At 47.7% G+C, this 17,103-nt stretch overlaps 1 protein-coding gene across 1 annotated transcript in view; it reads right to left on the bottom strand.

Moving 5' to 3' along the window:
* Nucleotides 1-17,103, bottom strand: part of LOC106610218 (hedgehog-interacting protein) — a 45,048-nt gene that overhangs the window by 15,599 nt on the left and 12,346 nt on the right. Inside the window, exons 4-8 of the mRNA XM_045722765.2 lie at nt 15,969-16,170; nt 6,739-6,890; nt 4,612-4,785; nt 3,764-3,907; nt 2,575-2,696 (exon numbers count right to left, since the gene is read on the bottom strand). Of these exons, the coding sequence (XP_045578721.1) occupies nt 2,575-2,696; nt 3,764-3,907; nt 4,612-4,785; nt 6,739-6,890; nt 15,969-16,170 (794 nt within the window). The remainder of the gene's footprint in view (nt 1-2,574; nt 2,697-3,763; nt 3,908-4,611; nt 4,786-6,738; nt 6,891-15,968; nt 16,171-17,103) is intronic.

Here is a 17,103-nt window from a genome sequence, read left to right as displayed (position 1 = left end):
CAGACCCTAGCCTAATGACTGTGACTCCCTGAGACCTGGAGCTGCCATGGTCAGACCCTAGCCTAATGACTGTGACTCCCTGAGACCTGGAGCTGCCATGGTCAGACCCTAGCCTAATGACTGTGACTCCCTGAGACCTGGAGCTGCCATGGTCAGACCCTAGCCTAATGACTGTGACTCCCTGAGAGCTGGAGCTGCCATGGTCAGACCCTAGCCTAATGACTGTGGCTCCCTGAGACCTGGAGCTGCCATGGTCAGACCCTAGCCTAATGACTGTGACTCCCTGAGACCTGGAGCTGCCATGGTCAGACCCTAGCCTAATGACTGTGGCTCCCTGAGACCTGGAGCTGCCATGGTCAGACCCTAGCCTAATGACTGTGACTCCCTGAGACCTGGAGCTGCCATGGTCAGACCCTAGCCTAATGACTGTGGCTCCCTGAGACCTGGAGCTGCCATGGTCAGACCCTAGCCTAATGACTGTGGCTCCCTGAGAGCTGGAGCTGCCATGGTCAGACCCTAGCCTAATGACTGTGGCTCCCTGAGACCTGGAGTTGCCATGGTCAGACCCTAGCCTAATGACTGTGACTCCCTGAGACCTGGAGCTGCCATGGTCAGACCCTAGCCTAATGACTGTGACTCCCTGAGACCTGGAGCTGCCATGGTCAGACCCTAGCCTAATGACTGTGACTCCCTGAGACCTGGAGCTGCCATGGTCAGACCCTAGCCTAATGACTGTGGCTCCCTGAGACCTGGAGCTGCCATGGTCAGACCCTAGCCTAATGACTGTGGCTCCCTGAGACCTGGAGTTGCCATGGTCAGACCCTAGCCTAATGACTGTGACTCCCTGAGACCTGGAGCTGCCATGGTCAGACCCTAGCCTAATGACTGTGGCTCCCTGAGACCTGGAGTTGCCATGGTCAGACCCTAGCCTAATGACTGTGACTCCCTGAGACCTGGAGCTGCCATGGTCAGACCCTAGCCTAATGACTGTGACTCCCTGAGACCTGGAGCTGCCATGGTCAGACCCTAGCCTAATGACTGTGGCTCCCTGAGACCTGGAGCTGCCATGGTCAGACCCTAGCCTAATGACTGTGACTCCCTGAGACCTGGAGCTGCCATGGTCAGACCCTAGCCTAATGACTGTGGCTCCCTGAGACCTGGAGCTGCCATGGTCAGACCCTAGCCTAATGACTGTGACTCCCTGAGACCTGGGTGTGATTTATGCCCACTCTAATGAGTCCTGTTTTCTCTGTTGGTGTAGGAAGAGAAAAGGATATCCATGTTTACTGCCATCTGTCACGAGTCCATTAGTATGTAGTGGAGGGTGGTTTCAATTACTGTGACTGAGGCCTTGCCTTGTTAAAAACAACTTTGCTAAACTGGATTAAAATGTAATGTCAATGTAGGGCTTTAACTGCCACCATACCTCTTCATTAACGTTGAAACTGAACAAATTAAGTGATGGTTGTACTAAATTGCGCAGGAGGTTGATGATGGAGTTTTTGTGTATTTTTGGGACAACATGAATCGTTATGTAGTCATTATGGGAATAATGGACATTATGATGTGAGGAGTTCTCGCCCCTATTAGGGTGTAATCAGATAGGTAATGAACTCCACCTCCATCATGGCAATAGTATAATCGGGGCCGGGGGTAATTTGGCCCAATCACTGGTCGTCCTGGGTGAGAGGTGGCCAATGGAATGGGTGGGGGCTTTAAACTAGGCTGAGGGGCTGGGGGGGAGGGGGTTAGGGGGGGTTGTTTTGCGGGTGGCTGAAATAGCACTCATTGTGTGGTTATTAGAATCAAACAAACAGCTCTACATGATTCAAACCAAAGCACTAATTTCTTAATTGTGTTAGAAAGAGGGTTCTGGTGTCGATTATGCTCTTTTGACGTGCACCAAGGAGAATATGAACCCCAGGTCCTCATGGCTCTGTTTAGAGTGCTTTCAACTATACTAACCCATCATCAAGATATTCATCGTGGCTGACAACTATAAATCATATTCATGGACACAAACTCACATTCCCCTGGCAACGATATGCGAGGACGAATCGTTTGTGGATCACAATAACTTCTGATACCTGTACAATAACTATTTTTTTACTCAGATACACTGTGTACTGAACAAGTTGGAGGCTGACCAAATACCGCATTCTCACAATAGGAAGGAATCCAGTTGTATTCCAAAAGAACAGACATCGTTTTTCTCGTGCAGAACACACAGTAAAATGAAAGGTTATCCAAAAAGGTCATTTGTGAGGAATTCCATCAGATTCTTCCACACTTTCCCAAGGTGAGAGAGGACATGACATGAGACTGTAAGGCAGACAGAGCTATTTTCATAACAAGCAACATTAATGTCCCATTGATGTATTCCAGACAGACTCCTAAAGGGCACTCTCAGGCTCCTAAAGGTCCCAAATGGCAGCCTGCCCACTATAAAGTGCACTACTTTTAACCGGGGCTCGTGCACTCTGCTCTGAAGTAGTGCACTATGTAGGGAATAGGGTGCCATTTGGGACACATCCTCAGTGCTGTTAGGGAAAACCATTAGAAGAAGGAACTCACCGTAGTCTTTCCCCTTAGTGATCGCCAGTATTCTCCCTGCTGACGCGTTCCTGCCGCTGGCGTCCGTGCACAGGATCAACAGACTCCCGTTGTTATCCGTATGATGCCGGTCCACGGCACACCTGGGGAAAGGCAGGAATGAACGGATAAGTGGGAAAAACATTGGAACGTCATGGCACTGTCCATCTGCGATGATGCGTCACTCCCTGAGCATCAACGATCACCTTGGGGTGGTCGTGCCACATGATAAAACGGTGGCATGCAACGGGGGTACAGTAAATCAATAGCTGCATATCTCACACACACCCAGCTACAACTCAGTAAGATTGATGAACACGTTCTAATGAAGCTCATAGCCTAGTACAGTCAATCCATGATCAACCTTTTACCATGTGAAGACACAGAACAACCGAGGCAGTAACACACGGAGTGATCTGATCATGTCCATGGTTGAGAAGATACACACTACAAAGGAATAGGTGCAACAGTCACTCACAATTAACTGTCACTCAGAATGAACTGTCACTCACAATTAAAAAACGACATACTATATACTAATATTAATATATGAGAAGATACACACACACCATAGTGAATTATTGGGGGGATTCTCTGGGTGGGTACAGGTATCAGGTATGTGAAGTATTGGTGGGATTCTCTGGGTGAGTACAGGTATCAGGTATGTGAAGTATTGGTGGTATTCTCTGGGTGGGTACAGGTATCAGGTATGTGAAGTATTGGTGGTATTCTCTGGGTGGGTACAGGTATCAGGTATGCGAAGTATTGGTGGTATTCTCTGGGTGGGTACAGGTATCAGGTATGTGAAGTATTGGTGGTATTCTCTGGGTGGGTACAGGTATCAGGTATGCGAAGTATTGGTGGTATTCTCTGGGTGGGTACAGGTATCAGGTATGTGAAGTATTGGTGGTATTCTCTGGGTGGGTACAGGTATCAGGTATGTGAAGTATTGGTGGTATTCTCTGGGTGGGTACAGGTATCAGGTATGTGAAGTATTGGTGGTATTCTCTGGGTGGGTACAGGTATCAGGTATGTGAAGTATTGGTGGTATTCTCTGGGTGGGTACAGGTATCAGGTATGTGAAGTATTGGTGGTATTCTCTGGGTGGGTACAGGTATCAGGTATGTGAAGTAACATCAGGTACATCATGGCCATGGAGCATTTCACTCACCTGCCTGGGTCATGCAATCCGTGGGCAAAGATTTCTGGTGGCTGGTTGGTGCTGTTGAAGTAGGGGTTGTTCCTGGGTATGGAGTAGGGAGCCGTGCAGCAGTCTGTGTCCACGTCCACCCTCAACACAGACCCTGTGAAATCACTGCAGACAGCACACACAAGAAAGGACAACTGGTTAGGTGGGAGGAAAGTGGTGGAGGTGGAAAAACTGTAGCTACTGTCTTGGTTTACTGCTTCCATATTGCTTCATCTTGCCAAATGTTAGAAGACTTACTGTCCTTTAAGTTTTGGGGAAATGGCCTACAGAAAGATGTCCATAGAAAGATTCCCATAGACAGATACCCATAGAAAGATGGCCATAGAAAGATAATCATAGAAAGATGCGAATAGAAAGATGGCCATAGAAAGATGCCCATAGAAAGATTCCCATAGAAAGATACCCATAGAAAGATGGCTATAGAAAGATTCCCATAGAAAGATACCCATAGAAAGATACCCATAGAAAGATGGCTATAGAAAGATTCCCATAGAAAGATGCCCATAGAAAGATACCCATAGAAAGATGGCTATAGAAAGATTCCCATAGAAAGATTCCCATAGAAAGATACCCATAGAAAGATGGCCATAGAATGATGCCCATAGAAAGATGGCCATAGAAAGATACCCATAGAAAGATGGCCATAGAAAGATACCCATAGAAAGATGGCCATAGAAAGATACCCATAGAAAGATGGCCATAGAAAGATACACATGCTAAAGATTCTGACAGAATGATCCCCACAGACTAATCCCATAATAGCCTACACATTGCCCTTGACCTTTGACCCCCTGACCCCTGGGTCTCACCTGAGGCCGTCCATCTCCTCCATGTCGTCCAGGGTGATCATGCCGTCTCCCAGGACGATGTGCAGCAGGCCGTCAGGGCCAAACAGCAGCTGTCCTCCCAGGTGCTTCCTGTGCAGCTCTGCCACTTCTATCAGCATCCGCATGGTCCTACTGTCCACCATGTTCGGGTTTTTCCTGATCAACAAAATTAAATTGAAAAGCGTTCGATCAAATGCATTGTTTTTTATCTCTATGAGAGGAACCTAGAGTGTATTGTTTTATATCTCTATGAGAGGAACCTAGAGTGTATTGTTTTATATCTCTATGAGAGGAACCTAGAGTGTATTGTTTTGTATCTCTATGAGAGGAACCTAGAGTGTATTGTCAGAGGCTGGCGTGACGTTTCAATACATTACATACCAAGGGTGGATAGTGTGTGCATGCTTTTTCTCCAACCCAGCCCTAACACACCCCTGCATTAACCAAAATGAGCCCTAAACATATGTTGACACTATTGGGGCCTACTACACATATTGAGACAAAAGGTAAAGAACGTATATTTAAAGGATGTCCTGATTAAACAGAGAGGTGCTCATGTAATGGATGGAAAAAGAGCAATTCTGTACGTGAGTAAGATGATACCACTGCAGGAGAAAATGCTGACATGTAAAAACAAGCTAACTCACTGACAACACACCAACGAGAAGAGTGTTTGATGAGCTTGTTGTCTGGAGACATTGGGTTTTGGATTTGACGCTTCATTAAAGCTCAGAGTTAGGACGTTATTACGATGTTGGGGTGAATCTCAACTCAAAGCTGTAACTCAAACCCATAAAGTGATGACTTTCCAAGTCCAGAGAAAAGATTTGGCTTCATATTAACAGCCACAAAATGTTTAATGATGTGTTATTTTGGGCAGGGTATTTAGACAGAGAGTTTCTTATTTTGTTCCTTCAGGGTCGTTGCTCTGCCAGGAAGAGATTGACTATTTCACACTGAGTGACATACAAACACCAACGCCATGGCTTCTCCTCAAAACGCCACCACCTCCAAGATTATAACAGTTTGAAAAATGAAGTCTTTAAACCGAGCCATACAACCATATAGTGATTATGATAATAAAAACGTAATACTTTAACAAGTATAGTTACGAGAAGTTTGTGTTGTTAATCACGGCTTGTTGTGCAACGGAGCTCTGGTATATCACCAGCAAAGCCACAAACATCTACATGTTGTCATTAGCGGCGTTGTAGAATTATACGCCGCCATTACAGTTTTCAATAAAAGAAAAAGCTGTCGCCGTCAGAAAACACGTTTCACGGTGCGGGACTTGACTTGGCAGCAAGCCGACGCCGGCTGCATTCAAAACTCACTAGAAAATAAACATTTCCTGTTCATCAACTGTACTTTATACTAGTGATGGGGACAAAATTGTTATGTTACATATCGGGATATTATTTTTGACGATATATCGTATTGTTTTGGCAATATTGCAATATTATTTGTGCACTAGTTGGCTGTAACTGCTCCAAAACTCCAGGATTTTTCCCTCATAGCTTGTTCTCCATCTTCTTTTTAAAATAGGGAGCCAATATGTTTTCAGCACTTCTATTTCCATGACTGATCAAAACTTGTTTTCTCATGGCTCTCGCTTGTCCCTCTGCAGCAGACATATTGTGAGCAATATGTTTGAAACATCGAATAACATTGCAATAAAATAACAGTGCGAATCGCAATACACATAGAATAGTGAGAATCGCAATACATATCATATCGGCACCTAAGTATCATGATAATATCGTATCGTGAGGTCCCTGGCAATTCCCAGCCTTTCTTTATACCTGCAAACATTTATCTTGGGAATCCATCTTATTTAGGCTTTGCTTGTTTCTGCAGCATCATTGGTTGAACCATGTGTGGTCAATGAATGTATCTAGGGGGTGGTTTGGTTTGGTTTCTCCCATTTTACCTGGAGACGGTGCCCACAGGACATAGATGTCAATTCAACGTTTATTCAACTTTGGTTCAATGTAATTTCACAGATTTTACCTGGAGACGGTGTACTCGACCACACGCAGGACGTTTCTGTATTATCAGTGGTTGAACCGTAAATGGTAAATGTTTGGCATGGGTTTCTCCACTAGTTACCTGGAGACGGTGTACTCGACCACGCGCAGAATGTGGTCGTGCGGTCCGATGGCCCAGCGCTCCTGGTTGGTGGTGTAGGAGACATACAGCTTGCCGTTCTTCTTGTAATTGGGGTGGAATGTGAGACCCAGCAAACCCCTTTCATCTCCTGCCTGCAGTCAGAGGACAAACACAAAGGACCAACAAGTTAATTATGTCCCTACTTTTTCTTTCATTCTTTCTTTCTTTCTTTCTTTCTTTCTTTCTTTCTTTCTTTCTTTCTTTCTTTCTTTCTTTCTTTCTTTCTTTCTTTCTTTCTTTCTTTCTTTCTGCTGCTTGTGCTGATAGTAACTAAAGTCAAAGCCAACCCATAACCCACAGCCAATCACCCTCCACCTTGTCTCGTTCTCTCTACTTTTCTCACTATATTTCCTTCTCTCTCTCTCTGTCTCCTTCCATCTTGATACCCAGTGCCCACCCCACCCAACCGAATCCCCCTCTTCTGTCCTCCCCACATACCGTACCTCCACTACCGCCCTCATTGACTACTGCATTACAAACCATTATAAAACATTTGACTCCAGCCAGTGCTCCCCCTCGATCCCCCTCCAGTCCACCCCACCCCAGCCCTCTCTCGCTCTCTCTCTCTCTCCAGCTTGTCCTCGGGGCCCCTGCGACGCCCAGGCCATCCCGGCGGCCTCCATTGTCCGGTGATTTGTGTGTGTAATCTTTGGGGGATATCCGTGAATGCTATGCTGAGTGGCTGAAAGAATTTATTAGCTCACTCGTAGTTCATAGAGAACACAAAAGTGCAGAGTCCTTCAGTCCTTTTTCTCCCCCACCCACCCACCCCCCGCACCATGCAAAATTTGCGGATAGAGATGGAGGGGGGAAGAGAGAGAGAGAGAGAAAGAGAACCTAAACAAGGACAGGGCTGCCAGCACCCAGTGTCTTGGCAACATGTTTAGAAACCATCTAAATTGCTTGTGTAATACGTAAACCTTTGTCTCACCCCGGAGGCAGCTACATCAGTCACAACTCTGGTGGTCCTCCCATCATAGTTAGCTGTAATAAGCAGCTATAGCGTTTCAGTCCCTAGGCAATGCAATCAGGTCTTTGTGTTTCTCTCTCTCCCTCTCTTAACAAAAGAATGAACAGAATGCCAGGCTTAGGTGTTAACAATGTTTAAAACGTGCCCCCTTACATTTTTGGCCGTATGTTGTTGTCCCCCCCTCTCCAAAACAGCTCAAGCCCCATTCCTCCCTTAATAACAGAAGCATTGATGCTGGCTGGCGTGGAAGCAAAAAAATCGACCTCAAACCCCCCTAGAACGGCTACCTCACTGAAGGAGGCGAACCAGCAGCAGCATCAACATCAGCCAGAATCAATGCCGATCTGCCTGCGTCAACCTCTTGGAATTCCCTCTCAAAATATTTAAAAGGGAATTTAGGCAAAGAGAGCGAGGAGGTCTGGCCTTTGTGTTGGGCCTACAGTGTGGAGGCATTAGCAGAGGTGTAGTCCCGGGTCACAGGCCAAGCAACACAGATCATAAATTGGTTCAAGTGTACTGGATCCCCCAGAAACTGTTTGGACGGCGAAGGGCAGAACCCAGTCAAACATTCCAATGGGAATGTGATGGAAGTGTCCGTGTCGTCAGCCCTGTTAAGTACGAGCTAGGCCTACAGTGATCAGACACCGGGGTCCTTTCAATACCGCCGTTAAGATAAAAAAAATGTGAACGTTGACGAATAAAGAGAGTTCCTCTCAACGAGAATTTATGAGAACTACTCAATGTAAATTCCGTGTTGCTCAAAATAACAGGATTTATGTGGGGTTGGTAGTGAGTCCAATCAACTGCACATTGACAGTAATGAGTGGGAGATGATTCCAGTTTGCCACAGACAACCATTCCCGTCCCTCAACTTAAAATTATTGACCCATATGTCAGATTTGGGTTGCAGTGACCCGAATTCCCCACATAAACACTGGGAAGGAGCGGGTCAAGACAATAATTCCAAAAGGAAGGAGCCGTTTGATCTTCAGCTAAAAGACCACTAAAACACAGCAGCGGTAAATGGGCTGAAATATTAGCTCTCTCGCTAATGACTGCTCGTCATAACCAGAAGGCATACGGACGGCAGCAGAGCTAACACCAGGTCATAAGAAACAAACACTTGGAACTAGGGCTGAGTTCCAAATGGCACCCTATTCCCTACATAGCGGACTACTTTTGGCCCAAGCCCTATAGGGAATAGGGTGCCATTCAATCTTAACTCCTGATTAGGAGAAGAGAAAAAAATACATTGGATCGCTATCAAATGACTGCCAAAGCTACAGCAGACATATTGATGACAACGTAAGTAGGCAGCTCTGCGACAAAAGAGCTCATTGGAAGTGTTCGTGTGTTGAGTATTAGTTCCAGTTGAGATATCTGTTTGATACCGTTCCATTAATTCCATTCCAGCCAGTACAATGAGCCCATCCTCCTATAGCTCCTCCCACATGTCCTCTGACCACCCCGTTTGTGGTCATGGGAGAACAAAGCCTAGTAGCGGGGGGGACAATGGCCATCGATGATGTCATTGTGACACTTCTGTCAGGCCCTCCACAAATCACTTCATCGCCTTGACTTGAAAACAAGCTTCCCTCCTTTTCTCCTTAAACCGCTCTTCTCCTTCTCCCTCCTTTTTTTACAACCACCATCATTCTTCCTCCCAGTGTGGTAGTGGGTTCTGGTGGAATCTCATGGGGCTGTGCCTGTCTGTCTGTCTGTTGATGCTCCACCAACACCTGCCTCCAGATTCACAGCGTAGGCCGGACTTTATTCTTCCGTTTTTAACATTTTTTTGGTGTCAAGAGCCAGGCGAGGCAGAGTTGGAGTTCTCACCAGAACATCAGCAGCATTCCATAGAGCTGTGGAACGGGAGCCGGAGCAGGGAGTGGAGCATAGTGAGTGGCTACCGTTTCCAATCCCGCCAGGCAGCTGCCTTTCTGTTCCATGATGCATGGTTTGGCTCCCTGCATTGTTAGCCCAGCGCCTTTTGATCCTCATTGGCTCTGGCAATCCCCACAAAAATACATTCCACCACGAGGAGAGCTGATTGGAGAAAAACAATGCAGTCCCTTTTACCTCAAAGGCAATCTGAAATGTTCACACTCTTTTCAGCCCCCCACCTCCCCCTGGTTACTCCAGCACAATGAAACCAGGGAGCCAAGTCAACCCCCCCCCACCCCACCTGTTAACACACATTAATCCTATGACAAGGTCGGAGCTTAGACCAGAGATCACTCAGTCTCATAACGAAGGGAGAGAGGAGAAAAAACTAAAGAGACCAAACCACCCAGCCCAATCAGATTGGATGCAAAACCACTTTTATAATGGAGGAAGCAGCCAGGCAATTTCCTGTATCACACGACAAGTCAGCCAACAGAGTAATGTCTTGGGTCTACGACTCCATCTTGATAAACTATGACTTTCACTGAACTTTCTCTTGATGTATTCCAGCGTATGTTCCTCTTCCCATCACATAAATAGGATAATAGTATGATTAACATTGCTGCTACCCCCCCCTTCAGCTTCAGCACTTCAGTTCTCAGATGGAGTCAACAGTAGGAGTAAGAGCTAATTTATCATCCGCAGGGCACTTATCTCCGACAGTCTGAGAGGAACCACTGCTCTCTCTGGTTGAGTTAGCCTGACAGTCTGAGAGGAACCTCTACTCTCTCTGGCTGAGTTAGACTGACAGTCTGAGAGGAACCTCTGCTCTCTCTGGCTGAGTTAGCCTGACAGTCTGAGAGGAACCTCTGCTCTCTCTGGCTGAGTTAGCCTGACAGTCTGAGAGGAACCTCTGCTCTCTCTGGCTGAGTTAGCCCGACAGTCTGAGAGGAACCTCTGCTCTCTCTGGCTGAGTTAGCCCGACAGTCTGAGAGGAACCTCTACTCTCTCTGGCTGAGTTAGCCCGACAGTCTGAGAGGAACCTCTACTCTCTCTGGCTGAGTTAGCCTGACAGTCTGAGAGGAACCTCTACTCTCTCTGGTTGAGTTAGCCCGACAGTCTGAGAGGAACCTCTCTCTGGCTGAGTTAGCCCGACAGTCTGAGAGGAACCTCTACTCTCTCTGGCTGAGTTAGCCCGACAGTCTGAGAGGAACCTCTACTCTCTCTGGCTGAGTTAGCCTGACAGTCTGAGAGGAACCTCTACTCTCTCTGGCTGAGTTAGCCTGACAGTCTGAGAGGAACCTCTACTCTCTCTGGCTGAGTTAGCCTGACAGTCTGAGAGGAACCTCTACTCTCTCTGGCTGAGTTAGCCCAACAGCTGTAGATGCAGTGTGACAGAGCACAAGAACACAGCATGAGATATTTGTCTCACAGTGAATATATTTTATTGCGCGTCCCCGCCTCTAGCCCTGTCACACAGGCTAACACACTTCAATAAGAGTGTTAGGCGAACCCACACTGCTCAAAGCAGATGTCTTCATTCCAAACCGCTTTCGCCCCATTGCCTTTGAGGCTGGCTGATGTAAGCAACCAACAACGGTGTCGCTCTATTTGTACATAGGCAATGTGTCACCATGAATGAAATCAAAGCCAGCATATTGTCAGCCACCGCTGGATACAGGGAGATTAAGTATGGATGTTGGGCTGCGTTCTCTCTCGTTCAACAGCATCTGGAAGTGGTTCCCGCTTGAAACAGAACACCCAAAACAAGTTAACTGGCTGAGCACCTCAGTTAACGCGCCGTGATGGCTTTATAGTCAGCATGACACTATCAGGTGTTGGTACTGAGCTGAGACGTGCTGAACATGCCGTGTGGTACAGTTGGTAGTGACGAGTCGAAAAACAGCGCCCTGATCAGGACTGTGCCACACGGTTTCCACCGTGCCCCCGAGCCGCTGAGCCGCCTTCACCACATCTGAGCTACAGCCTGGCAGTGGTGGCGCAAGCCTCCGTTTAATCACCAAGCAGCTGGGAAATATAATCAGTCAATCAGTTGTTAGAGATGAGAGTATCTGATGCAATGGGCTTGGAGGATGGTGACTGTGACACCTCCGGGACAGATGGACAGAAACAATGTCAAACAGGGAAAGTTTGAGAGAGGACACTGTGTGTGGGAGAAGGGGTGACAGGGAATTAGCAGGCTTCCTACCGGGAAGAGGACGCCAGCAAGTGCGTTACACACACACAATCAAGTAACGACAGGAGGGGAAGGGGAGATTGGGTGTCAGGGAACACCCACGGTGCAATGAAGAGAGGAGAAGGAGAGCCTCCATTGCTCCCTCCCTTCGGCAGCATTGTGTCTGAGCGGGTCATCTTAATTGTCACGGGGGGGGGGAATCGGCCGGGCCGGCAGAAGGAACCACAGAACATTACAATCAAAGCATGTGGTAGCTAGGGGAGTCAGGGCAATGATAAACCCTTATCTTCCCCTCTCAGTGAGTCTCACTCCAGCCCCCCCTTCTCATCTCCCACTTCCCCTGAGGCTCCTGGGTGTTCTATCTGTATAGAGGGAACTATGTCCTGTTGATGCAGTGAGTAAACACCTCAGCCCCCCCTGGTAGCCCCCTCTGGAAGCCCCCCTGGTCCCCTGGTGCTGGGGGCCCCGTGCGGCCAGAGTCTTGTAGCAGCCAACAGCCAACATCACAGAATAGGACTCTGGGGGGGCCTACCGGCCGGCCTGCCGGGTCTCAAGCCACTCTCTAATTGTCATAATGATTGTTTTATCCGCTAGCAGTTAGGTTTAATGATGATAAGACAGCAGGAGGGTCGTCCTGGGCTCCCTGTGGGCCTGTTGGCATGTCCATTCGCTAGGGTCCGCTTCACTCCCTGTAATCTCCGCTGTCCTCTTTCTAAAGGAACAGTGGGAGGCATGCGTGATAGATAAACTTCCTGTCCAAAAAGTGTGCCCCCTCCTCCTCCTCTTCCCCATTTCCCTATCTCTGGACACTATCAGTTCACTCTCAAATTCAAGAACTACAGCTATCGCCTTGGATACGGATAAACATCATCAGGGGCCATATGTATTAAGAGTTGCCTTTTAGCTCACACAATGACTTTGATTACATGGACAGGGGGAAAGATGATCTGAGATCAGTACTCCTTCTCGGAGACAGCGCTAGATGTAACTGTCTGTGAGCAGGGCTGGGGTCAATTCCAAAAAACGAATTCCAATTCCATTTCCAAATGTTCTTCATTGAAAAGTGTTGAAGAGAATTGGTATGTCAGTGTACTTCCTGAATTGTCTAGAATTTAAATGGAATTGACCCCAAACCTGTCTGTGACACATAGCTAACCGTCAGTGGCAGACGTGGATGTCTCCATGTAAAGTTATGTGGTAAGAGCTGGTAAGAGCTACGATAGCATTAACAGGTCCTAGCAGGTGAGAAATTGAAACTGAACCTGAAATTACATGGTAAATTATAGGCCATTTCAAAAGCTTAACAATCCTACACAGCTATAAAGATGTTTCCAACTACTGGCACTGGACCTGACTGTCACGATTGTGTGTAGGAACGGACCAAGGCGCAGCGTGCGTATCGTTCCTCATATTTATTATATTGTGAAACTTTGCCAAACAAACAATAAACTATAAACAAACAACAAACCGTGACGACAGAGGTGCAACATGCACTAACTCAAAATAATCTCCCACAAAACCAAGTGGGAAAAACAACTACTTAAATATGATCCCCAATTAGAGACAACGATGACCAGCTGCCTCTAATTGGGAATCATACAAAAACCCCAACATAAAAACTAAACTAGAACACAACATAGAAAAATTAAACTACATAAAAAACCCCAGTCACGCCCTGACCTACTCTACTATAGAAAATAAGAGCACACTATGATCAGGACGTAACAGTAACACCCCCCCCCCCCCCCCAAGGAGCGGACTCCGGCCGCATAACCTGAAACCAAGAGGGAGGGTTAGGGGGGGTGTCTAGTGCTGGTGCAGCTCTGGTGCAGGACGAAGAACCCTCTCCGCTTGGAGCTCCCCCCACTTTGGAACCGGACCGTAGATCGTCGCCGGAGGCTCTAAATTGCCGACCGTCGCCAGAGGCTCCGGACTGGGGACCGTCGCTGCAGGCTCCGTGCCATGGATCATCAGTACAGGCTCTGCGCCATGGATCATCACTGGAGGCTTCGTGCCTTGGATCATCACTGTAGGCTCCGGGCCATGGATTATCACTGGAGGCTTCGTGCCATGGATCATCTCAACAGGCTCCGGGCCATGGATCATCACTGGAGGCTTCGTGCCATGGATCATCACTGGACGCTTCGAACGTGGAGCCGGAACTCCCGGTCCGTCGTCGTTCCTCTCTCGCCGCCTCCACCTGCTTCCCCGGCAAGCTTTCTTATCTCTCCAATACTTCCTTCCAAGTCCAAGCTATTCTCTCCTCAACCTCCTCCAAAGACCAAGATGCCATCTCCTCCCGGGCACGCTGCTTGGTCCAGTTGAGGTGGGAGATTCTGTCACGATTGTGTGTAGAAACGGACCAAGGCGCAGCGTGCGTATCGTTCCCCATCTTTATTATATTGTGAAACTTAGCCAAACAAACAATACACTATAAACAAACAACCTGGTCAGGACGTGACACTGACGCTGCATGTCTATGGTGCACACACTACTGAGGTTGAAATGATGCCTACATGGAATACCGCTCCACTACACCAATCCTCTCCCCGGCTTCCAAGACGACGTCGATGAAAAAAAAGATGACTTCCTATTCAACTGTTGCCCAGAGGCTCTTCCAACACAAAGCTACGGAGGAGTAGGCGGGCGGGCGGGCGGGCGGTGATGATTGTATTTCTTCTTGATTCGCTCTAGTGGGTGTGCTGCTCCTCTTCTCTCGGAGAAGGTTCCAAACCAAACGGCAGTATAACATATCTTTCAGGGGGAGGCCAGCCAACCCGAGCCCCATCTCCAGGCCCCTCTCTCCTCTTCTCCTCCCCTGTTCTCTGGAAGTTAGATTTCCATGATGATGGGAGGTCAGAGCAGACCAGACTGAGTGAGTAAATGTCAGATAGGTGCTAATTCTTTTCAGAAGTACCAGACATGCCAATGGTTTCCTGTCTCGGGGAAACTGCAGCGGAGAGGGACGGGTGACGAGTACTTCTCGTGTGTGTGTGTTTGTGCACTGTGAACACAGTTCATCTCCTTAGACCCCTCGTTAGAAGAACGGTCTCGACAGACACCAGATGTTTCTTTAGCAACCGAGGGTGGAGAGGGAAAGAGAGAGTGAGGGAGGGAGGGAGAGAGAGCGAGGGAATAGAGAGAGAGAGAGAGAGAGAGAGAGAGAGAGAGAGAGATGGTGCAGACAGGCTTGACCACTAAAAGACAGATACAGCTGGTCTTCCACTGTTGTGAGAGGGGCTATTGCTGTGTGAAATCATATCATACGACACAATTTATCAAAATAAAGTATTGGCCAGTGACGTCTTAGTCTGATCGTTTTTCATCTTGTGGGATTGTACAGTGCTAACCTATACGGAAACAGCTTGGTGGGGGAGAGTACAGAGTAACACTTAAAAAGCCATTTATCCACCTTATACAAATTAGCAGCACATTAGCAATGTTCTCAACGTGTGTGCTAAGCTCATTGAAAGATAACAACGTGTGAGTTAGCCGTGTTGGGACAATTAATAAATAGCTGATGGTTTTGTTTAATTGTTTAATGAAGTGTTAGACTAACAAGCAGACTCCAGGGGGGGGGGGGGTTAAGTCTGGAAGGAAGGGTCTTGGTTGGTCGGAATTATCAGACAAGAGAGGTAGGTCTTAGAAGTAGAAATGTTTGAGGAGTGTCCAAGACTGTGTTTCACTCTCTCTCCCTCTCCTCAATGTTTGAGGAGTGTCCAAGACTGTGTTCCAGTCTCTCTCCCTCTCCTCAATGTTTGAGGAATGTCCAAGACTGTGTTCCACTCTCTCTCCCTCTCCTCAATGTTTGAGGAGTGTCCAAGACTGTGTTCCACTCTCTCTCCCTCTCCTCAGTGTTTGCAACACAGAAATAAAACCACTTAAGTGTGTCTCTCCCTCTGTGTCCGCTCCCTACATTGATAGTTAACCGTTTTGGTGTTAAAACTGGTGTTACGGTGCGTTTATATTGGGAAGACACGGGGCGACCAAGTACCATCGCTTATATGTGAATTAGAGTTCGGAGCAGTCTTCAGGTGCCCCTATGGGTCCTGGTCAAAAGTAGTGCACTATGTAGGGAATAGGGTGTCATTAGGGATGTGTATTGTGTTCCTCACTGACCTTGAGTCCGGTCTGCACCAGCTTGTGGATGTCCAGGAAAGGCTCTTTCAGCAGCTCCATGTTATGGGTCAGCACCCGGACGAAGCCCTCCTTCTCCAGGACAAAGAGGCGCTGGGATCCGTCCCCACAGTGCACCACGGCTACTGGCTGCCTCAGCCCGCTCAACACCACCTGGGCACAGTAGCAGTTGTGCTTGTGCTTCCTGGGCGGCCGGAGGAGGAACGAAAGGTCAAGGGTCACCGATGGATAATCCCGTTGAGAGGGAAGGAAGTAGGGAGATGGAGAGAAGGAGAAAGAGAGAAGGAGAAAAAGCAAGAGAGAGAGTGAGCGTGAGAGACAGATAGAGAGAGCGAGAGAGAAAGCATGAGAGAGAGAGAGAGAGAGACAGATAGAGAGAGAGAAGGAGAAAGAGACAGAGAGAGAGCGAGCATGAGAGACAGATAGTGAGAGAGACAGATAGAGCGAGAGAGAGAGAGAGAAAGAGAGGAAAAACAGAAAATACCCCCCACAATAAACATACACTGATTGAGTTGACTTGACAGTAAATTAATACCAGTGATTTACAAAGTAAGAGTGAAGCAATAGCATGACACGATGGGAAGGGTTGAGTAAGAGTTTAGACACTTCCATAGGCAGTGACTTTGATTCATGTGCATTGGGCACACATACATACATATCACTCCACGGGTGAATTTAGTGGAGCAATGCTTAAATGGGGGATGAGGGGTCTCCAGCTGTGCAACAAGTGTTGCGTAAAACCACAGTACACATTTGATGTGGGAAACAGAACATTCAAACTCCATTATACAACATCGCGACAGCTAGCTAACACATGAAGGCGGTGACGCTGATCCTCGCTCCTCACACACTTGTTTCAAGACATTCCCAATCGCCGGGCGGAATTTGCCATTGAGAGCCTGAGTGAAGGATGGATATTCATTGGAGGAAAAAGGGTGTCAGTTCAGTTATCTCGCCTCGTCAGTTTCCTGTCTGCTGCTATGCTGTCATCGTGACGCATGTGTCAAGTTCATACACACAGCAGATGTGCGCCCTCTCTCTCTAGCTCTCTCTTTCGCTCCCTGGCTCTCTCTCTCTCTCCCTCACTCTGGCTCTCTCTCTATCTCTCTCTCTGCCT

The sequence above is a fragment of the Salmo salar genome, chromosome 08 (genome assembly GCF_965601325.2).
Source record: "Salmo salar chromosome 08, fSalSal1, whole genome shotgun sequence".
In the NCBI taxonomy this organism is placed as follows: Eukaryota; Metazoa; Chordata; class Actinopteri; order Salmoniformes; family Salmonidae; genus Salmo; species Salmo salar.
Note: the sequence above shows the minus strand (reverse complement) of the source record. Positions and strands in the feature narration are given on the sequence as shown.